At 36.2% G+C, this 24,347-nt stretch overlaps 1 protein-coding gene across 11 annotated transcripts in view; it reads left to right on the top strand.

Moving 5' to 3' along the window:
- Positions 1-24,347, top strand: part of LOC131682102 (facilitated trehalose transporter Tret1-like) — a 173,168-nt gene that overhangs the window by 32,959 nt on the left and 115,862 nt on the right. For 2 of the 11 annotated variants that reach the window (XM_058963315.1, XM_058963317.1), the window contains exon 2: positions 162-1,134. In XM_058963315.1, coding sequence (XP_058819298.1) covers positions 1,089-1,134 — 46 coding nt within the window. In that variant the 5' untranslated portion in view covers positions 162-1,088. Of the gene's footprint in view, positions 1-143; positions 1,135-24,347 lie in introns of all 11 variants that reach the window. The other 9 variants (XM_058963316.1, XM_058963318.1, XM_058963322.1 and 6 more) reach the window with 7 other exon arrangements.

Consider the following 24,347-nt stretch of genomic DNA (forward strand, 5'->3'; position numbering starts at 1 on the left):
GTTCATCATAACTATAGTGTAAAACATGTTTAATAGTATCAAAAACTTGAGAGACTTAAACACGAGTAAGACACAAACCTGACAATGTTATCATCATACATCCCGCTGTCGACGTATTGCAATCTCGATTATTCCTTAACTAGTTTACTTCTATGACGAAGCTCCCTCTTTCTATAACAACGGCTGTACAGTTTGATAAGCCTCGGGGCCAGCCAAGGATATTGAATAAAAGCACGCCTGCTGAGCATTGGCAACAATGTTTAGTCTACCAAAGGACACAACAGTTAATAGTGCATCTCTGTCGGCCTTCAGGCCAGACCAACTAGTGCGTGAATCGCAGCCTGGCTGTAAATTTATGGCCTCGAAATAAAGCGAACGCCGGGACATTCGCCGGTCCTGTGACTGTGAGAATCGTTTTGTTATGTATTTCTTTATGTAGACTGTTCCAGCACATAGGGAGGGTAGCTACATGCTGCTGTGTGCGCTTCGGGTCCATTATCAGTTCTACTGCACCGGGCGAATCTGCATCCTCAATACACCGAGACACCGAAGATGACGTTCGTCAACGGCGAGAGATGCGTGGCTGCCTTGATCGTCTCGCGTTCGCTGGTGTTATCGAAAAAATAAACAAAAATACAAACTAGGAACAACCGCAGAAGAATATACGTACTGTCGTTTCGCTTTTGTTTAGTACGACCGGGGCAAGGAAGGAAAGGAAAAAAAAGACACTTGGAGTTGATACTACACACTCTTCTATACACAAGGCGCAGGAGAGGAGGAGGTTTTACGAATCCATCCATAAACTGTCGATGGTCATGCTCCGAGCGCTCTTCACAGTTGTTCAGCGGCGTTGGACGAATACGGACGCGAGTGAAAGTGAAATCGCGAGTTTTGCTCAATTTTTGAAGGGTGGTTTTTCGTGGTGCTGATAAACTGGTTTTGATATTTCGTGTACACAAATCTATCGGGCCGTTTAGTTGCCGTTTCTTTTTCCTAGCTGCAGCCGCCGCCGTCGTCGCTTCCGGTCACCGCCAAGCACACTGTCGTGCGTGAATCAACCAGCAAGTGGAGACGTGCTCAAATTTCAAATGTTATCCAAAGGCATTAGGAATCAGTATTTTGCAACAATCTGTGGTAAGTGTCAAAAATTACTTTGCCTTATTATTTTTATTTTTGTTCAAGCTTTAACATTCTACCCGTATATCTGTGCGAGTTTTTTGGGAGCGTGCGAGATCGAATACGTATTCCAAGCCGCAAACTGCGGAGTAGAGAGATAGAGAGTGCATGTGGGTTTATTGAGCATATATTTATATACTATACACAACATCGGACCAAAACACACGCGGTCTGTCGTGCTATGTTGTGATCTTTTTTTTTCTTCTCTCTTCTATTTTGCGGTGTTGGTTCGCACCGAGCAGCGTGTGACATGATGACCTAAAACAACTACCATTTAAGGCGCATGCTTGTGTTGTTACGCAATCCGTGGACGACACGCACATATAAAGCATGCAGTGAAGAAGGAAAAACCAGCACGAGATTGATCATAATATTCCCGTGTAACATGTTTCGATTCGATGCCAAAAACTTGTTGCTCGCCTCTCCCGCATAGCCACCCCTCACAGTGTACCCATTTTTTCGGTGGGTCCTGCTTGGAGATTTGGCACAGCTTTAAGCGACTACAACTCGACTCAGTGAAAAGTGAAACTTTTTATGGTTGACGATCGGCTGGCTAGACAGACATTGAAAGTTACTCGGAGCAAAGTTAACCGTTCACCTGGCAGCATTTAAATACTCCCAAGAACGTTGCTTCGTTGGATATAACGTACATATCAACGTCTGTTCTCCGATAAGCTATGTCTATTTGCTTTAGATTCGAGATTTTGTGTCACGAACAAGCGGTTATCATGCATGTGATAACGATGATAGTGGTGTTAACATATCACCGTAAATTACGAAGCTGGGGAAATTATATTTAAATTAAGTTTACTCAGGCTTCTTCGTGATACAACAACATTCTCAACAACAATGTGCGATTTAGCTTCAATGTTTTCCAAAATAGAAGATCAGTTAATAAATCATGACAAGTCTTGATACTGCAGTATAATTGCTGCGATTCTACTAAAACAAAAAAGGTATATAACTCCGACAAATCGGGCCGGTAGTTGGAGCAATTACTGTACGATAAATCTATCACACATGGATTGTCACAGTAGCATAAGTTAGCTCACATAGAGTTTGATATTATGGCATGGCAAGAAAAAATGCAACATGACACAATTTCTAAACAAAAGTCAGTGTAAATTTTGGCTTTGCTCAATGGGGGGGGGGGGGTAATAATTTTAAGATAAACGGTCGAAATCATAATGAATTTTTACGCGTTATTCAAAAAAATAAATCCTTGTTAAAGGATTGAATTTTTTTGAAGACTACTATAAATATGTTAAATATGTATCCTAGATTGCAAGAGAATGCCTTGATCGATTCTCATGATATTGATATCAAATTAAATTTGCTCGATATCTCCCAAATGAACGAATACATTTTAACGGAAAATAACATATTTATAATTTATATGCATTTGACCGTTTATATGATAATCCCTCCAATGCTACATGAGCAAAAAAGAGCCGAAGAAAAAGATAAAATGCAAAAAATTATAAGTAATTTTGCAAATGTATAACTAGTAGATTTCAAAAACTATTTGTTGAATAAAAAATCATTAATGGATGAAATTACGTTTTAGCTATGAAATTTACGTTTTAACTTCGTCTCATCAGAATTCGACACAAACTTAGAGCCGGACTATGCTAGCGCCGGATTGACGTAAGCTCAAAAACGAAAATACAATTCGTGCTCCTGAGCATACACCTAGTAAAGCATGATGTCCCACGAGTAAAGGGGTATTGGGGGGTTTATAATATGTACTAAAAGGCTTCAAAATTTATTTTGAAGGGTTTGTTGTGATTAATTTTTTTTAAATTTTGTTAAAATGTATCCCTTCATTTGGGAGATATTAACGGTGTCTCCGATTTCGTCACTGGTAGTTGCTTTAAAAAAAAATCTATCAAATTTTTCAGTAATGTGTCTTCTTTAATGTGTGCCAAAATAAGAAAATTTCAACTAATTTTAAATAACTGAAGCAAAAAATTACAAAAAAGTATTTTATTTCATTTTTTAAGATATAATTGAAGAACATGAAATTATTTTTATATCAATGCACAGTGGTCCAGAATGCAAATTTAGCAGGAATTTTGAGATTTTACTAAAACTAAACAACTTACACCTATTAAGTCTTTGGAGAAGTTTTCGTAGTTTATGAGTCCCCTCTTTTTGGTCCTAATTTTACCAAGATCAAAAAATTAACTTTTTAATGATTCTATCTAGAGCCAAACGACCTTCAGCGAAGTTGTAGAACGACAAATTTTGGAAAAGTTTGCTGAAGACATGTAAGCTCTATCTGTCATACTTTTTGTTTTACAACAAATTTAGAGTCGGAGTTTATGGTGTTTCTTCGAAACACAGTTTTATTCCAATAACTTTTGTTGTATTCCTTTAAAACTGAAGTAGTCTTCAGAAAACTTTAAGATTGTTTCAAGGCGAATAATTTATTTTATGGCACCTTATATCTAGCTATCTCCGTTGAAAAGTTATGAGCACTTTTTCGCCAAAAATGGGGTTGTTTGAAATAACAATATCACTCATTTGGGGCATATAAAAGATAATTCTTTTTGAGCTATAAATAAGGTCATGATTAGATAGCGAACACGATATTTTTTTTTAAATTTCATAAAACAGTATAAAAAATGTAGTTTCGTTTTCATGATAAAATATTGCACTTTACAATACTTTTCTATTATTTTAAATAGTGGGTAGGGTGGTTCTATTTTTTTTAAATCAGAAAATAATTTTTTTAATGATTCGAGATAGAGTTTCGCTGTCTTCCAGAAAAGTTAAGAAAATGAAAGTTTAAAAAACTTTGTCGTAGACACTGAAACTCTATGTCGTGTACTTTTCATTTTACAAGAAATCTACCAAAAAAGTTTAGGGTGTTTCTTAAAAAATGTTTTTCTTTCTATAACTTTTGCAGTTTCGATTTTTCATTGAGATCACTTTAGAAATACTTTCAGATATTTTGAAGGAGAACAATTTGTCTTAATATAGTGAACCTCTAGCTTCGCTCGTTAGAAAGTTATATATACTTTTTACTAAAAATAAACTATTTTTTGAGTAAATATTGCAAGACATAAAAATTATCGTATTTGCCATTTTTTGGTGATCTATACCACAAAGCATGCTATTTCATATGGAAGCAACAGTATTTAATGTTCAATGCCCGAGTCGAAGATAATTCTATTTGAAAAGTTATATTTTTTATATAAATATTCTTATAACTTTAAAATGAAAAAAAGTTAAGTAGTTGGTGTTTTAAAGCAAATTATGCGCCCTAAAATAACCTTCAAGTTGTCCAAAGGGTGGTTTAGCGTAAAATAAAAACTTCAAAAGTTATAGAAAAAAAACTGTTTTTTCAGGAACACCTTAAAGCTTACATTTGAATTTCTCGTGCAATGGAAAATATAAAAGCTAGAGCTTGCATGTCTTCAGCAAATTTGTCTAAAATATGTTGCTCTACAACTTCATTGAAGACAGTAAAGCTCTATCTCAAACCGTTAAAAACTTCTATTTTAAATATTGCTAAATTTAGAACCCCCCTGGCATCGGTTTAAATAAAAAGAAGGGCCTTGCAAAGTACAAAAACTTTGCCAAACATGTTGTAAGGCTAAGTCATTTAATTTTAGCAAAATGTTAAAAGTCCTGCTAAATTCGCATTCTGGACCACTGTGCAATGTCATGAAAATCGATCAAGCTTGCAATCCTAGTCGCCAACTGAAAAAATCACGTTGACATTGCCCGCACGTCATTATCTCTCAAATGAACGAATATATTTGAAGGAAGTCAACAAAATTAACAGATTTATAATAAAATCTTAAAAATAAAGAAAAAGATTTAAGGTGAAGAAAAAGATAAATTATGATTTTGACCGTGTATGTGATACTCCCCCTTGCTGATATTAATTAGTAAAATCGAATCTTCGAATGGCATTCCAACAAACATTTTGTTGTTTTATAAACGTTTTAACAGTTGCTTTATTCAGCTCTAGCTGAACATGGGAAGTATAGGCGTAACCATATATCGTTTATTCCAACCTTAAGCATCTGTATTTGGAGAATTTATTCAGCTTGTCTGATTAAGATACATTAAAGAACAATTCTTCAACATTTATACAGCCTGAAGAAAACCACAGTTCAGCTTTATCAATAAACCTTTTCGTTACTGCTATTCAGCTGAGAGAATTATCATAGGAAAATATTAAAACAGATATTTAATTTTAAGATATTTAATTTTTTTTTACATACGTCATCAATCTCTTTGGAAGCTATCTTTTTATTAATGTTACGTTACAGTTACAGAAATAAATTTTATTACCTTGTTGGATATCATATCGCGTACCTGGATTCGAACCCGCAACCTGTTGAATACTAAGCACTTACCTTACTGTCTGCACCAATCTTCCATACATCGAATGCTTAAGATTTCACCGATGTAACGAAAAGTCTAGGCTGCTGAATAGAGTCTGTACAAAGGCTACAGTAGCCTTTTATAGATTTGAGTGAACCTAGTTGACTTGGGTTTGAATCCCAACCTACGATAATTTTTTTATTCGATCATTTTTTTTTATTTGATAATTTTTAGAACATTCGGGAATTCTAAATTAGACAATTTACTAGTTTCGAAAACTGATGATTGTATTCGTTTTTGTATTCAACATGAGGACTTACGGTTGTCACAAAACATTTAGATAAGTAAAAATGGGTGTCATATGAAAGAAGTGGTAACTGAATGATGGATTGAAGCCATTTATAATTCTAAGGTGGCAATCTCCTCGATTTATTTACCACTCCCTGCCAAATAATTTTCTTTTCAATGTGATTTTTTTTTGGTAAGCGGAAGTCGCTTTTCGAATTCAGTAGATTATATATTTATATCAATTATTTTTATTGGAATGAAAATACGTTTAAACTCATTGTACCTTTGTCTGCAAGTCGATAAGTGAAAAAATCCATGGTAACAATGCTAGTGTCAAAAATTTACAGCAACGTTCGAACAAATAGATTCTCTTGTGATTCACATAAGAATATTCATGGTTTACAAGTAAACAGTCCATTTCGATTAAAAAGTAAATTTACATACACAACTGCGCGTGTGATTTGGTAAACTTGTACATTGAAAAATTTACTTATTAGTCGGCTGTGCGGGGATTTAGCTGAGTTCGAGGAAAGGTTTATTTTAGTTTGCTAATGCATCGAACCAACTTGATAACTTCTTTTTGTTAGCAATGACATTTTTTCAGGACGAAATTGAAATTGTAAATCAACTACATGAAATTATAAAAAAACTGTATGAATGTTATAAGAGCAAACCGTTGAAGCAACAAATAGAATAAGAAAAGAGTTCTAAATGTGCTAATTAGAGAAATTCTTCACTTAAAAGTAAAAAAAATAATGTGCGTGTATTGGGACTCGAACCCAGGTCGGTTACCAAAAGTCATGCAAACCATGACTTATCGTGCCACTTTTAGAGTAGTAACAATTACCTTTATTAAACACATAATTCAACTAAAAGTCAAAAGTGGTATAAAGGCAAATGCATAAGTAGAAACAACCTTTTGAAGACATGTAGTACAGCCTAATAAATAAAGGTAATAGTATTGGCAACAGAATCATTTATTCAACTCGTAATTCAGTCTAGTTTGAAGCGGCGAATACTGGAGTTTAAATAAGCTGAATAAACTGTTAATGTTTAACTAGTTCAGCGAAAGTTTTATTCAGCTTTCATAACCTTTAATCTGCTTTTAATCAGACAAGTGGTCTTATAGTTCAGCTCCTAATGTTTGTTGGGATGCCAATATAATATGCAATATGACTTATTTTTCTCTAACGACTATTTGAATGGAAATCGATTTCACTGATATTCATCACCTTAATCAGAATTCTTTTCTTACGTGGAAATATACTTGACTAGGTAGTTTACTGAGGAACACAAATTTTAGCTCCATTTTTAAAACTAACACCAATCCGGTGCTAGTTAGATCCGGCTGTGGCTATTCCCTTGTTTATTTTTTGTCATGATTATGCCAAATTCCCAAACCGGAAAATTTTTTGTCGATAGGGTCACAAGACTTACTTTTTAGTGTTTCGGATTCTCCTCGTCAGTAACTAACACTAATTTGATGCTACTTAGATAAGTCCAGTCCTGTACCAAATTGGCGCTAGTTAGACACTAAACACCTAAAGTCCCACGTGAATGCTAAGCAACTGGCTAGTACCGAGTGATGCGTCGATAGTAAGCACAGAGGTTCTGTTTGCCGACGTGGAATGTAAACCGAACCCGTCTTTTGGTAGAGGAACCAAACGCTTGTTACTATGCTTGTGTCCTTATTTACATTTTAACGACATTCAATTAGCTAGATATTACTGGGTAGGAAAAGTTATGAAAATCAGATCGGAAAACTAGAAGTAGTAGGGTCATTAGAATAGGCTTAATATCTCACGGGCTTAACTTTTGTCTTCTGCTGATGAGGGTCGAGCTTAGGCAGCATAACTAAGAATCACTCGAGTTCACCAGCATGTTTCCTGGCATAGACAGATTTGTCCATCTTTACCGTGAGAACCGTGTGTGTTCTTATGCACAGAAATTTGGTCTTTTTCCAAAAAAAAATCCCAATTGGGAATTTTGCATAGTACCAGACGTTTGGTTCTAATACCAAAAGATGGTTTCGGTTCACATTCCTCGTCGACAAACATAACCTCTGTGCTTACTGTCAAGACATCACTGGGTACTAGCCAGTTGTCTAACCTTAAAGCTCGAGGTGTGACTTATTGGATTTTAGTGTCCAACTAGCGCCAATTTGGTGCTGGATTTGATTGGATCTAATTAGCATTAAGCTGGTGTTAGTTACTGAAGAGGAGAATAAGAAACACTAAAAAACTATACATTTGTTCCGAATTTGGGAATGCACTGGTTTGTATAAACCATATCAATTAGAAGAACCGACACTTAAACAATGTTCATGATCTCAGAACCGCAGTCGTAATTTTCGTAATTTCTTATCACGTTACTGTGACATTTTATTCATAAGTTTACTATTGGATTTGTCTGGCACAGTTGCGTATGAATTCCTCGATCATAATAGTCACAAGTGTTGAACTAATATTCCTTCCCATCCCAAAATTGACCTGCAAGGGCGTGGCCATCTACGTTATTGATCATACAATAACGTTTAGGTTGCACGTTAAGTATGATGTACTACTCCCAAGTATCATACAATTGGTTCAATATGCAATTTCAACAGGCTTTGATCAATCACGGGAATCTCACGGGCGATCAACTAGGCTAAGCTAAGGATTTGTCTGACAGAGTTGCGTGATTTATGTTCATGTTGTAATGTAGCTCCTGTTCATGATATCAGCAAGTTTATCATAAAATTCGTAATTTCTCTTCGCCTTATCATGATATATTCGCTGTTGTGCTATCTTATGACAAACGCCATTTTGGGGTAAACTGAAATATAGCGAGAAAAATGATTAGAAATTGTGAGTTTTTTGCTTCAAATCATTATTTTATGGGATTGGCTCAAGTTATAATGAAGTTTTAGTTGCTTTTATGTGTAAAAATGTCTTAGGAACACAATCGCATAATAATTTTCAAAAGAAAAATACATGTATTGGGAGAAAAACGCAGTTTTAGCTTTAAACTGGAAATATTGCTTATTTGGCAACACTGTAACCAAAAATAACTATTTTTTCTAGATTCTCTGACTCATTTCCTACAAAAATGCATCTTACCCATTGTTTATAGGCCAAATTAAACCAAAGATATGAATAAAAGTTAATTATTGATGCTCTATTTGAAAATTTTCCATGCCCGATTATGACATGTCATATATTTTTTTCATCAATACACACCTATGACACGTGTGAGTGCGACTTTTGTTTACATTTTTAGTGAAAACTCGCAACATAGTCAACCGATCTTCATAATATTTGAGAGATTAATACATAATAGGTAGAAGCATCAATTGTCTTCTCTGAATTGTTTCTACCATTTATAAGTTTCATGATATTCAATCTCAAACTTTAAAAATCGTTTTTCTCGAAATGTGCAAAATGGCGCTTGTCATAAGATAGCACAACAGCGACGATATGTTACTTTTTGGTTACTGTCCGATTTTTCACTAAGAGTAACGTGATAGGATGAACTAGATCATCAGGAATCGGAATATTTTGGCATAAATGGCACGTTCCCCATATGTAGTCGGGGATTTGTGCCTTGCCGTGTGTTTTCATCATTTCCTGAGCGGAAGGAAAGGACAAGGAGGTGTGGGAAAGTAGAATTGTAAAGGTGGGAAAAATAACAGCACAAAAACAAAAATAAACAACAGGTAAGTTAAACTCACAAGTAGTTCAAATCGCCTGCGAGTAAGCCGAAAGCTCTTTACCACATTGGATAAGAAACTTTAGTATGTCTCTGAGTTTCAGTCGTCCAAACATGGTTTCGTTTATATAAGGACGGCCGAAAACTCGAAATCGCAATTGCGCTACTGCTAGACAGTTGCATATCGGACAATATGAGGTTCCGTAGTCAGAATCACAAAGATCACATAAAAAAGACTCAGCGCGCTGAATAGTTGCCATGTGATAATTGAGTTTGCAGTGGCCGGTTAAAGGGCATGCCTCAGTGAAGCTTCGCAAAATGTAGGAGATTTTTCGAAATAACTGGGTACGCTTGTTCTAGAAACGCCTTTGTTTGGCGACACGTTTGCAGATTTCTTCAATAATTGCGGTGCTCGAACGAAGCCCAGGACCGTATTTTTTCCCTTAACCAACTTGTCGAAATTGGTAGGGCGGGTTTAGGACCAACGAAGTCAATCGCTGAACGTGCCCTGGCCAATTCGTCAGCCCATTCATTTCCAGTAATACCGGGATGTCGGGGCACCCAAACAAGGTAGATAGTGTTGACAATGCTTAGTTCTTCGATTTGGGTCCGGCACGCGATCACTAGCTTGGACCGGGATTTGTCTGAGCTAAGGGCCTTGATTGCAGCCTGACTATCGGAGCAGAAGTTTATAACTCTGCCGGACAAACTCAGTTGAAGGGCCGACTGTACCCCGCACATAATCGCAAAGATTTCTGCTTGGAATACAGTACAGTATCTACCTAGTGAGTGAGATTGTTCCAATCTAATTTCACGACAGTAGACACCAGCACCAGCACGTCCCTCCATCAGAGAACCGTCAGTGTAACAGACCACTTGCGTTTGTTGTTGTCTTTCCATAAAGCCAGACAACCACTCCTCTCGAGAGGGCATCTTCACATGGAATGTCCTGTAAGGAAAACGGATGGTACATGTGAGTGTAATATCGCTGGGAGCAAGAATATCTTCACCCCATGTAACCATTTGTGACCACAATCGTGTATGACTGGTACCAAGATCAACATGGTTACTGTTCCAAAGCCCAGTAACCTGCAGTCTGTATGCACATGATAGTGCTTCTTGTTTTAAGTGTATGTGTAATGGTTTAAAATTTAGAAGTGCCTCAAGAGCAGCAGTCGGAGTCGTGGTGAAAGCACCAGTCAACGCCATGAGCGCCATTCTTTGCAGATGGTTTAGCTTTGAATGGACTGTCACCACCTCTCCCCTCTGCCACCACACAAAGCTCCGCATGACAGTATTGGACGTACAATTGTCGTGTAAATCCAATAGATGTATTTAGGTTTGAGACCCCAGGTCTTTCCAAAAGTTCGTCTGCACTGCCCGAAGATCATGCACGCTTTCTTGACTCTGAACTCAATGTGAGCAGACCAATTCAGTTTGGAATCCAATATGACTCCAACGTATTTGACTTGATCTGCACACAGTAGCTCAGAATCAAAGAACTGCAAGGGACGAACCTCGGTTGTTATTCGCTTCTTCGTGAAAAGAACCATTGAAGTTTTGCTTGGGTTAACTGATAATTTAACTTGTCGACACCACTGTTCGACAGCTCTTAATGCCTGTTGCATTAAGTTAAAGATTGTTCCGATGCAAAATCCAGTAATTAGTATTTGGTAATCGTCAGCAAACCCGTTGGTTGGAAATCCAAGCTCATTGAGTTTCTTCAACAAGCCGTCAGCTACCAAGTTCCATAACAAAGGTGACATAACGCCGCCCTGAGGACAATCGCAAATACTTAACTTCCGTATCTCAGCCTGTCGCAGTGACGAGCAAAGTATGCGGTTACTAAGCATTGCGTTTATCTAACCCGAGATACATTCAGCTATCCCATGACCGCGCGTCGCTTCCAGAATAGACTGGAAGGACACATTGTCAAAAGCACCCTCAATATCTAGGAATACACCCAAGCTAGATTGCTTGAGCGAGAAGGCTTTCTCAATGTTGTAAACAACATCGTGAACAGAGGACGTTCAACTAAACTAACATTCCTGATGTGATGATCGATTATCCGTTCCAAAGCTTTCAGAAGAAAAGAACTTAAGCTGATAGGCCTAAAACTCTTGGCTTCTTCATAGCTTGAGCGCCCCCCTTTGGGAATAAATCTAACAGTTATTTCTCGCTCTGCTTTCGGGATATACCCGGTAGCAAGACTGGAAAGCAAAATCTTTTTCAAGACATGTTTAAGAATATCAAATCCCTTTTGCAGTAGCACGGGAAGTATTCCATCTTTTCCGGGTGATTTGTATGGAGCAAAGCTGTCAACTGCCCACTTGACTGATTCAGTGGTAACCAATGTGCGTGCTAACACCTACGAGTCCGAATCACCAGAATGAGATCTGTGAACATTGTTCAGCTCCGGATCGATACAACCTGGAAAGTGTGTGCTGAAGAGACAATTAAGAACATCTTTTTCATCCGTCACATAAACACCATCTCTGGTTTTTAAAGAGTTCATCTGAAAATTATTCGATTTCGAGAGAATTTTATTTAACCTGCTAGCCTCGTTCAGGCAAGAGACATTAGTTCATAGGCTTTGCCAGCCAGCCCGTTCTGCAGATCTTAGACATTTCTTATATGCACTACGAGCTTACCTGAAAGCCCTGGAATCATCACGCTGACGCCGGTTCCAAGCTCTTCTCATATCCTTTTTCATTCTTTCAAGCTCAGCCCTCCACCACGGGGTTCCCCTAGTCGTTTTAAGAGTACGAAGTGGACAAGCTTCTTCGTATGATGCTACTATGAATGAGTTTGTCGTATCCACTAATTGTTGGAAAATGTCCGTGAAATTTAGTCGCCAAATTTTCCAAAAAGAGGTCCCAGTTTGTAGATTTAGGATTACGATATGTTACCACATTGAAGGTGACATCAAAATGATCTAAAAATATATATTTATGATCGGATGGAGATGGTTCAGTTTCATTTGGAACCTACCAATTTCCCAGATCATGCAAAATTTTATCAGAGCAAAGCGTTATGTCTAACATCACGTCTCTCCCAGACCTCGCAAAAGTTGATCGGTTTCCCACATTCAGAATATGAAGATTTGTACTACTTATCTACTCCATCAGTTCAGAGCTTCTCAGATTGATGTCTGAGCTGTCCCAAAGGATGTGATGAACATTCGCATCACTGCCGATAATGAGCGGAAGCCCATTTCTGCTACAATATGATACAACGCTTTGGAAATCATCAGAAGCAGATGAGTCGTTATGCGGTCCCTGCTCGTACCTCTTACTAATCGTTACCAGCATGACACAACTATTTTATATTTCATGAAATATTCATGGGACAAAAATGATTCCATAAATAATATTCCAAATTTTGTGAAATAGTTCTCAGGAAAATTTCATAACCCTAAGTTGTATGCGACAAATGTCCCTGTTCACTTATCCATGGATAATTGTTTATGATTTTGTGAATTATTTAATGAGCACGAATTATGAGTTGTGACCAATATACTAGGAATCATGAACTAGTTTAGAAATCAGTGACTAATATGTTATGACCATGTGAACTATTTGACAAGGACGAATAGTGTCTTGAGTTATATACTAGCAATCATAAACCAGACTACGTATACATGAATAATGTATGAAAATTATCATGAACTATTTTACGAGCACGAATGGTATGTTGAGATAAGTGCAGTAAAATTTCTGTTCATTCAATCGAAACTGAATGGACGCAGCCAAACGGTCGGCTCTGACAAGATTCATACTCATTTAACACATCGGATGCTATTGAATTGATGTTCAGTTCACGGCTCTTCATTCACTATGGTTTTCAAATGAGTCGCAGTTGATATTCAATCTCCTTCGTTTGATCCTGTCAAATGAAAAAATGCCACTTTCAAATGACCCAATCAAATGACATTCGATTCGAGTAAACAGTCGAAATCGTCAGAGGTTCCAGGTGACTGTCTCTGATAATAGGTAAATTGATGATTAAAGCCATTTAGAAATGCGAGATGACGGCAACATGGATAACGTTTGAAAGGTGTTGGTCAGTAGATGACGGAAATTGATGGTGGAAGCCATTTTATAATTCAAGGTGGTGGCTTTCAGTTACTTAAGAACAGTGAAAATATGGGTATCAGTATATAACAGAACTTGATAATTGGGGTCATTTTGAAAGTTAAGATGGCGGCTTCTGGTTACCACAAAACAGAGAAAGCTACCATCAACATAAGTATCATTTGAAAGGAGCTGGTCAAGTGATGACGAAACGGAGTCCTTTGGAAAGGAGAAAAAACTAAAATTGATGTTTAAAGTCATTTTGAATGTCAAGATGACGTCCTCTGGTTACTATCCATGATCGTATAGCTCTCGACAATTTATTTTATGTAGCCGTCTGCAACATTTTTAGCCTTTTTAGATTAAAAAGTGTTCCATTTTGCGAAAAATCCGATTATAAAAAACATCGTGCTTCCCTTGATATCGTTCTAAGGACTCGAAAAAACTTTATTTTAACGCTTTAGGTAAAAATTACGGGAGATAGATTTCCGGCCATGGAGCCCTTCCGTAAAAACACCCCTGTAGGAAAATGTGGCACAGTCGCCATCTTGGTACAAAATTACTCAAAAAAAAATAGTTTTTGTGCTTCACAGCTACAAGATCTCGACCCTATTTGTAATTGTGTCAAGAAAAATCCTGGAAATATGATCGAATCCATTTTATTTTGGTGTAAGGCAATCTTTAATTTTCATCACCTACTCACTACCATCTTTCATATGACACTTATATTGAAAGCTTGCTTTGTTTTCGAAATGGCGCCAATCATCAATTTTCTTCACCTATTTCGGCCACCTTTCATATGACACCCATATTGATGATAGCTTTCACTGTTTAGTGATGACCGGAAGCCGCCATCTTGGTTTTCGAAATGGCATTAAAAATAAGTTCTATGTATTTCTTATCTTGTTTTTATGGTAGTGCTTGTTCTTACATACTTAATGGAATATAGTTCATTGGAATGATTCCATAAGCTGAGATAGTGCTGATGTGAGGTTGGTTTTCAATTGAGACTAAACAGGCAAAATTCAAATGACTGAAAGTAATTGGCAGTGAACTATGAATGACTCAAATGAAGACGGGAGTAGAAGTCAACTTATATATTTTCGGTATACTTAGATGGAATCGTAATTTAACTTTCGACGTATATTTTTGTGTGAAATTGACATTTTACCACACTGGTTGTGACTAATGACTAGGAATAACCAGTTCAGAACACTTGAATAATATCTTACTATTTGATACCCTTTTTTCACGGACACGCATTGACTAATATAGTAGGAATCATGAACTAGTTCATATATCCATGAATGCTACTTCACGATTTTGTGAACTAGTTTACGAACAAAAATGGTAAGTAGTGACTAATATACTAGAAATAACGGACCAGTTTTCGAATACATGAATATTTTATAATTTTATGAACTATTTCACGAGCACGGATATTGTTTCGTAAAAAAGTTCACTAGGAACTATCCAGGCTGTTTTGATTTTGAGAACTAATTCATAGCCACAAACACGTGAACTAGTTGACGTATAGGTAATCGGTTGACGTATAGGTAATCGATTTGGTAATGGCATGTCGGATACCGTGACTGAAGTTCACAAAACAAATGTCTTCATTAATAAATGCGTTATGCATACGTTAATGAAAGGAAATTGAACATATTTATGAAACACGTGATTTTCGTTCATGGTCATTTTTTCATAGCGTAAAAACGTGATTTTTCTTGAATTCATGCCAGTTTATTTAGGATTTTTTGAACACTTTTTTCCGTACACTATTCTCACTTCTAGTTTTTCATATATCCAATGTGTGATGAATGAAAAAAATAAAGTCACGTAATAAAAATTAAATAAAAAGCATATATCCAACAATATTGTTTTAAAAATAATTAAAAAAAAATATTTTAAAAATATTTTTTCAAAGAAATCACTCCTTCAAAAACATACCATCACAGATAACAGACGTTTAGACTAGAACAAAATTTCTTCAAAAACCTGTGTAAACATTCAAATCGATGAACGTTGGAAATCCGTGTTTCACTATTGCCATCTGCGCAATAGTTTGCTACAGGTGTTTGACAGCTGCACTCAAACTACATTGTATCTATCACTACGCCATCTACAAACGCTTGCCAAACGTGTTTCCGACGTCGGAATTCCAGTAGCGGATATTTGCACACGATTCAAATAGAGGTCAAACGTCTGTTATCTGTGATAGCACGTTATTAAGAAAGTTTAATAATTTTTGCCAGACTAGATGGGATTAAAGCGATAAAGTATCGTTCTCATTTGTTTAAAAGGGGCGAAAAAGCTATCACATCATCAATGCCACCTGCCTGTTTCGGAGTCGAAAATGAAATTCCAGTGGATGGTCAAACATACGTGTTAATTCAAAACTGGGCTATATTATTAATCCTTTTTAAGCTTTTCTTTGGAAAATGAATAGTGTCGGTGCTATTCAATTATGGACCTGGGAAATGAAAATATTCTCGTAATTAATTTTATTTGTCGCTGTTCAGCGTTCTAGCAAGAGTGTTGGAAGAGTTGATAATGGTGTATATTTTTCATTTCACAGCACCGTAATTCTGTTTAATGATGCAAATTGCTTCAATTTCGTTTTTTGAAAATTAAGCTGAGAATCGAGAATGGCTTTATGCCTAGCCCTTGGCAACACTTCCTCCCTTTCATAAGTAGCTACACCACTGGGTTAGGCCGAGTATATGTTGTTCCCTTTCTCTTTAAAATAGCAGACCTATTGAAAAATGCTAACCCCAGGGGTTTAGCCAGAGTCCAGAGGACTAAGAAAAACGAAAGATGTGAAATTAGAATAACGGTTAAGCATTCTATAGCGTACGGCCAGCTAGAGAAAAACAGGCTCGTATGGGTATGATTGAAAGGATATGTGAAGAATATAGTGCCTTCTGCTTTCTAGGAGCCTGCTGTTCTACCTGTGTCTAACAGTATGGTCGGTAAGCGAGCTTATGATTGAAGGCAAGTAGAGGTCATTGTGATCCAGAAGCTAGGAATATCAGTATCCGACCACAAGTCGTATCGGCCGAATGCTACGCGGCTCTGTTCTGTTAGATCGAGAATTTGCTTGGACCCAATTGTATATTGGTTTGGTGTCAGATACACAATGTGGCTTCCGCACAGAAATAGGGACGTACAATTGTCTTGCGCTGCTTTCAACCGAAATTTAAAGGGTTTATGTACATAAAGACCAGTCTTCTTGAATAGCTTCAATTCAAATCAACTTTTTGCGCATCTTGTACGTATTTCGAGTTGAAAAAGATACAAATCTTTCGGAGTAGCATGCAAATTGTAAGCCTTTTAAGGGTTATAAGTGATTCAATTTTGTTCAGTTGGAACACACTAATTTTAAAATTTCGTTTCTCGCTTTCTATTGTTCTGGCAAAAAATGTGATAGGCTCGAATTTATGAAGAGCAGCTGAAACGCGTTTTATTTAAGATGTTCTGAAATCATAAATTTATATGACATATGTACTTTGAACATTAGTGTAAAGATCGAATTTGTAATAGATAAACAAAGAATTAAATAAAGGACAGTTCTTTAAGTTTATTTTAGTCAGGAAAAATTGCTTCAAAATTGAATAAATAAAAGTAAACACGATGTGCTTTATAAAAGCTACTATAGCTGAGTAGATCAGACCCTATCATCACGATAACATTTGTTCTGAATACGAATGCTGTACCCCACACTACAGCTAGTGCGAATATATACTCGCACACATAACAAAAGTGTACCTGAAAAAAAACGCGTAAATAATTGAACACCTTGGCCTCTTAATTCCGCGTAAGGCAAAATCACGAGTCACATACTTGTTTTCCATGAGTGCTACCTAAAAATCGAAACACATAAAGGTATTGGCTATATACACATACGGTCCCCTTTCCCACACCATACAATACCATCTCTTGGGCCAGACACCGCGGTCGGAGTGGTGAGAGGGTCCTTATAAAAAGTAAAACTTCGATCGAATATCGCTTACCTTCGTTGGCTTCGTCACCCGCTGCTGCCGTGCCATTTAAAAAAAACTTATACACGTACATTCGATACGCACAGGTTGGGGATCCCATTCTTGAACAGCTTAAGGTGAAACTGGTACGAAGATCCAAAACGTCAAACCATGGCAAACGATGCTGTGGAGTGGGTATACAAAGGATATAGTGCCTATTTTGGTCCTACTAGGAAGGGTGCTGCACTAATTAGTTAATTACTCGGTGGAATATCTATAAATTTGTATGAATATTTTTGCCTCGTTTCTAAGATCCAATATAATAATAAAATCGACCAGAAATTTGTAAAATACTCGTGTAGGAGCACTACGAAAACTTCAACTGAGTGCTCCAATTTTCACAGTATTATTTGAGCCAAAGCGCTGACCAGAGATGACCAACGCTTCTCCAACCAGCGGCCTCTTTTAGGTAGAATTTCAATATAAATAGGGAGAAAATAGTCTCATTACCCTACTTACCAGTTGAAATTATTTATATGAATCATTAGCGACAGAAGATTTTTTTTCAATTGATTTCTTTCCCAAAGACTACCCACTGATTGGCCGGTTGCGGTTGATGGGAGCTGCTTGTTGCTACCAGAGCGTCACTGCTAGTTTTTTTTTAAATTCGGAACCAACAACAACAGTAACAAGACAAACACTAAAATAAGATTGTTTGACGTAGACGAGTGCTCGATTTGTGTAGTGATGTCAAAAGTCATTGTTTCCTTTCGTTTATATCTGTTATATTCTGAAATTGTTCAATAAATCTAGGAAAAACACTAATTTTTTCTTCAAGTTTTAAACAAAAAACCGATTTAATCCACCTAGCAGTGAGATGAGACATTTCTTACACATATCACTGTTGGATCATTCATTAGTTTGCAGAACTCATGCGAAGTAGTAAATCAAAATTATCAAATACACGAATCAAATTATATTAGCTTAATTAATGAAAATTTAGACTATATTTGGAAATAAGTATAAGATTAATAGAATGAATTGACTCAAACTAACAAATTGAATTAAATGAATAAAATGAATCAAATTAATCAAATTAATCAAATGAATCAAGTGAAGCAAATGAATCAAAAGAATTAAATGAATCAATTTAATTAAAGGGTTCAAATGAATAAAATGAATGGAATGAACTAAGAAACTAAAATGAATAAAGAATAAATTAAATGAATAAATGAAACAAACGAACCAAATAAATAAAATGAAGTGAATTGACAAAATGAATAAAAAAGAAGAAAATGCATTGATTGAAATGATAAATTAATCGATGTTGTAAGGTTATAAATTTATAGAAAAAATAAATTGTGTCAGAAGCATTATTTGGATGAAATGAATAAAACTGAAAAAATAGTCAGGTTAATAAAATGTTCTTCATTTTAAACAAAATGTATGAAATGAGTGAAATGAATGAAAACAGGGAATAAAATAAGTGAAATGAATGATATGACTAAAATGCACGAAATGAATAAACTGATCAGAGTGAATCCAAATGATAAAACGAATAAAGTATATTAAGTGAACGCTGATTAACAAAATTAATAAAAAGATGCTGCATGAAACAATTAATTAAAATGCAATAATCATTTATAGTTAAAGTTAAAAAACATTTTTGAATAAAATAAGAAAATAGATAATCCAGATTGTACGAATTTGAGAACCATTACATCAGAAAGTTATGAAATGATTTTGAAAATTGTATCTTCCGAGGAAAGGCTAATTAATATACCATGGGATCTCTAGGGCTTCTATCCTTTTTTTGTTTTAGTCTTTTCGTTTTTACGCTTCTTTACTTGACGGCGTCGTTTTAAGATTATTTAGTGTTTCAACATTATTGATAGACCTTAATTAGTTATCAGGAACCTGGAATGTTCAATTTGCTTTGGAAATCAAAGTTTACTTTTTGGTCATATATTCCCGAAAAATATTGTGCAGAATAGAATTTGCTGGTCCAGTAATTTAACGCGCAGTTGAATATAGTAAAGTGAGACAAGGTCACATGACACATTCTTTCGTGACGTTTACAACGATTTGACGAATCATCATTCGACAAATATGTCATAACTTTATCAAATTAACGCCTGCATCAAAACTTATTACAGATTCGGAAAGTAGACAAAATCTCACGAAAGCCCTTTGAACAGAGAGCAAAAGATGAAGAATGCGATTTGTAAAAGAGACAAGTAGATATTTCAAAGTTTTCATTTGAATTAAAATAAATAGTGTGAAGTGTCTAGGCTATGTCGATAGCATAAAAGGCGTGCATTCAGTTGATTATAATGCAGTCTCTTTCCAGTCATCCTTATAGTTTGCATATTGTTTCGTTCGGAATTCTCGTTCAGGAAATATGGATAAATAAGCCCTGTACAATCCAATACTGTGAAAAAGAAATGGTTCAAACTGTCAGGATGCCAAAAATGTAGTCAGATCAACTATCTGTCCAATGCATAAACTCTGATTGCAATCCCCGCTAATTTTCTTGTACAATATGGAAAACTCGAACGAAACGTGTGCTGAATTATCCAATGCCTCACTACTAATTGTGACTTCCATTGAAACTTCAATTGAAGTGTACTCAGTATAGAGCAGATATGGACGAGGATAAGTTAGAAGACACCTTGTACTTGCATCCCCCATTGAGAGTGGGGACTTTAGGAGACTTCTTTTCCCGGATCTAATTCGTGGATATTTTTGGGCTTTGATCCGTTATTTTTCATGAAAGCTCATACCAATATAAAGTATGTGCATTTTCAATAATATCATCACAAAAAGGTGTTCTCAGTTTTCACATGACATATTTGAGCATATGTTTTATTCAAAATTCAATAGAGATACGAAGAGTTGAAATATCGCACGTGGAATGTCCCACCTCCCAGTTAAGCCACATATTTTTCTGAGATAGCTATGAATTTCCTTTATTATAGTGTTTATACAAGCTTTGAATGAAACAGAAATAAATTTGAGTTGATGTAGTTTTCGATGGTCTCCTGTCTACCCATAGTGCAACGTTTCGAAATACCAATTCCACCTTGAAAATAGTCATAGTTTTCCCATAAGGCAAATATTTTGCAAATTTTCTCGGACTACAAATATTTTATTTGACATGTAGGATGTATTATTAAACTTGTTTCCGCGAGTCTCTTGTACACTAAAATGCAAAGAAAATAATAGGGCAACAGACAAAAAATAGTTTTGTTTTCTCAAACCTTCACAATTACATCGCACACATGAAATTAGCTTGAATATTAATAAAGATTAGCAGAGAATCTTATCACACAACTTAGAAATGGATAGAGAAATAGCAAGATAGATGTGAGTCGTGACAGTTGTTACCAACATGAAGAAAGAGAGAGAGTGAAAGAGAGAGTGAGATAGATATGGGGAGGGCATGTGAGGCCATGCCAGACCTTATTTTTAAAGGTATATTATGCGATATATTGATTCCTTACATCCTTATTATAAATAATGTAAGTAGTAATTTTTGCGCCATAACCAATATAATCTAAATTTTGCAAAGAGCTAAATTTTTGCTAGAGTTTTGGGATTCAAAAATACAGTTTGTTTCGGTGATGCCACGAGTATAATTGTATGAGAAGTCTTATCTCACTACTAGGTGAATTACTTGATGATCTGTATAGTTATATACCAGCCAATATTTACTTCACGATTGAACGCAACGCCTAATCCAAGGGATAAATACATGAACTCTAGAAAAAAAATCACTATGAACGCATTATTTTGTTTTTGTAGTGAACTTACATATTGATTTTTGAGAAATAGTTCAATTATTATATAGGTAATTCACAAAATGTTTTCAAAATCGAATTCCTTGAATCACGTAGATGTGTTTTCATACCCTGATGTTCAAAATCGGTTTAGTTTTGCCCCTAAAACACCAGTAAAGCAATACTCTATATGAAACGGTCTCCTTTTTAATTAGTGAAAATTGGTGAGCGAGGAATACAAATACAAAATGTTTAATATCTCCGTCGCTCGTGAGCGGATTTTGACAATATATAGCTTGATAGAAAGGTATTTTTACAAGGTTTCTAATTATGTGCAGTTTGTTGGACAACGTTGCTTTGTTTGAAAGTTAATTACTAAAAACCTGCAATGTTTTGACAAAATGACCTATATCTCAGAAAGTAAACAACATATCGAAAAACAAGAATAATAGTGTCAAATGGCAACGTTAGGCCTTTCATTTGAAACTAGTTTCATTAAGATCGGTTAAGCCATTGCTGAGATAATTACATGACATTTTGTACATACATACATACACACATACACACACACACATACAGACATTGTCTCAATTTGTCGAGCTGAGTCGATTGGTATATGAAACTCGGCCCTCCGGGCCTCGGAAAAAGTTTTCAAAGTTTGAGCGAATCCTATACATTTCTTTTGTAAGAAATGTAAAAAGCATTGTTCTCATAATAATTATAATACGTATAATTTACTTGTAAAAATTTCATTGTCAATGATGTTGATAAGGCATTTTAGAAGAGTGAAAATGTTACTCAATTCCAACTTTTCGGTAGTATTGTTCGGGTTTTAGGTAATCTATTCGAAATGCCACCATATAAGCGTTGCGATGAGGATAGAGTTGATGAAACACTGTATTTTTGCTGCAGTTGATAGCTTCGAGACAAACATTACTTTGAGGCGCTCCTATCATAAAGAACAGACGCCCGTCGGGTTTAACCTGTCCAAGTAAGTCCGAAGATCCTACTAGGGCTAGGTATCCAGTCTTCACTAAAGTTGTACAAATTTCGGTTGACACCACGAGGAGATATGGGAATAGGAGGTCTGTATTTGAGGTGGGCGACTAAAGACCAGAATTGGACAAGCGTATCAAATAGTGCTACTTTGTATCTAAGGTCATGGTTTGCTAGATTTGTGTTACCATAGTCAATCTGACTGCTATAATATTGTTGATATAAAATACGCCAGCAGCTTGGCATATTTGACTTATAATAAATTATCCCTTCATGATTATTAAAAAATTAAAAAATTGGTTTCCACTCATAATCGGCAGTAATGCAAATATGTTTTATGTTGTAACGACATTTAATTTACAAGGGACTGGAAGGTGTGGAATATTATGGTTTGAAATATTCAGTATTAAGAGTCATAGTACTCAAGGAAGAGCAAGAAGTTGGAGGAAGAAAGTTTAGAAAAGTGTGGAATGGGTCATATGAGCGAGTTTAGAGTTTCCCGGCAACTTAACCTTTTGTCTTATACTCGCAGGAGTCAGGATATTTTGGCATTAAATGCGAATCAGCTGAGTCTGGGGCATGTCCGGACAAGCGTAAAGTGACTGAGTGACTTATGCTGCCGGAACCAACAGAAAGTTAAGTTACGGAAAACTTCCACACTAACAATTTTGCGACGTTTAAACTCTTTAACGAGTTAGTTTTTGCCCACACTAATTTCAAAATTGTTTTAAACTGTTACGATCAAACTTCGACTTGATGCATTTTTCTATCGTCCATTAAAAAAATCTGCGCAACATTTATTTTAAAAATGTAGTTGTGTAGCATCATGCCTGCTATTTAATTTTGAGATTTTGAATTGGTGAAATTTTTGGATGCAACTAATTAAACTGTCACCAACGTATCAAAAGTGTTTTGAAAACCTTTTGTCCTGCATAATCGTAACGCCAACCACTCCGCCCGAGATATTGAAGGCAACCTGGGACAACCGTGGTGGTGAGTCTAAATTGTGCGATAATCAAAACAAGTCGTCAACCGAAAAAATAACTATCCAATGATTTTTAAGTTCATTGAAGTAGGCCAATATATTCTGTTTCCGCACATCAACGCCTGTAGAGCTGTCGGATTTTATGACGAGGGAAACTGTTCGGTTCACGGTGCAGTAAGAACTCGCGGTCACTTAGATAAATTCCGTGGGTTTATTCAGTAGAACTAGGCACTTATTATAAGCCCAAACTGTTCAGTATAAAACGTGGCACTATTCTGTATGTAATTCATTTTCTTCTATATTGTGACCTTGTAGTATGATAAGGTTTGTTACAGTCGATTTACAACCACCAAAGACACCGGTCACGAAATTCTGCCGCTGTCTGAGCCAGCGCAAAACGAACCACAACACAGTACTGTTACCTTGTGTGCATTGTCTTAAGAACAAAGGAAACCGTTCGATCTACTTTTACATCTGCCAAAGTCCTTTTAAACAAGAGTAACAAACGAGCAAAGTGAACGACAGTTAGTGCGTCTAGAACAAAAGAACCATTGTATGTACTCCTGCCATCATGAGTGAATTTGATGAAAAAGCGCTGCGGTTGTTGACTTGAGATTTTGTTCTACACGATCGAGTCTCCGTGAGCTGGAACATTTTCTGAAGGTGAACATGAAGCTTAGGCTTAAGGACGTCACCTATCTTCAATATCATCATCTGCGCAGTGCAGTATTAATATCATTCACCACATTAGATCAAGCAAAGTGGTTCGCTTTACAGAACAACCTGAAACACGTGATTAAAAGTGACAGTGTTGAAAGGAAGATCCCAGTGCACATAGAAAATAATTTTGGAGATGTGAGACTACATGATTTATCACCGCGTACTCTCCGTGAATCAATTACAAAATACATGTCGCAATTCGGAGAAGTGGAATCCGTTACACCTGATACTTGGAGTAACTTCTTCCCGGATACTCCTAACGGTGTTCTTGTGGTGAGGATGCGAGTGGAAAGACCAGTTCCCTCCCACTTGACTATACAAT

The sequence above is a fragment of the Topomyia yanbarensis genome, chromosome 2 (genome assembly GCF_030247195.1).
Source record: "Topomyia yanbarensis strain Yona2022 chromosome 2, ASM3024719v1, whole genome shotgun sequence".
NCBI classification, from domain to species: Eukaryota; Metazoa; Arthropoda; class Insecta; order Diptera; family Culicidae; genus Topomyia; species Topomyia yanbarensis.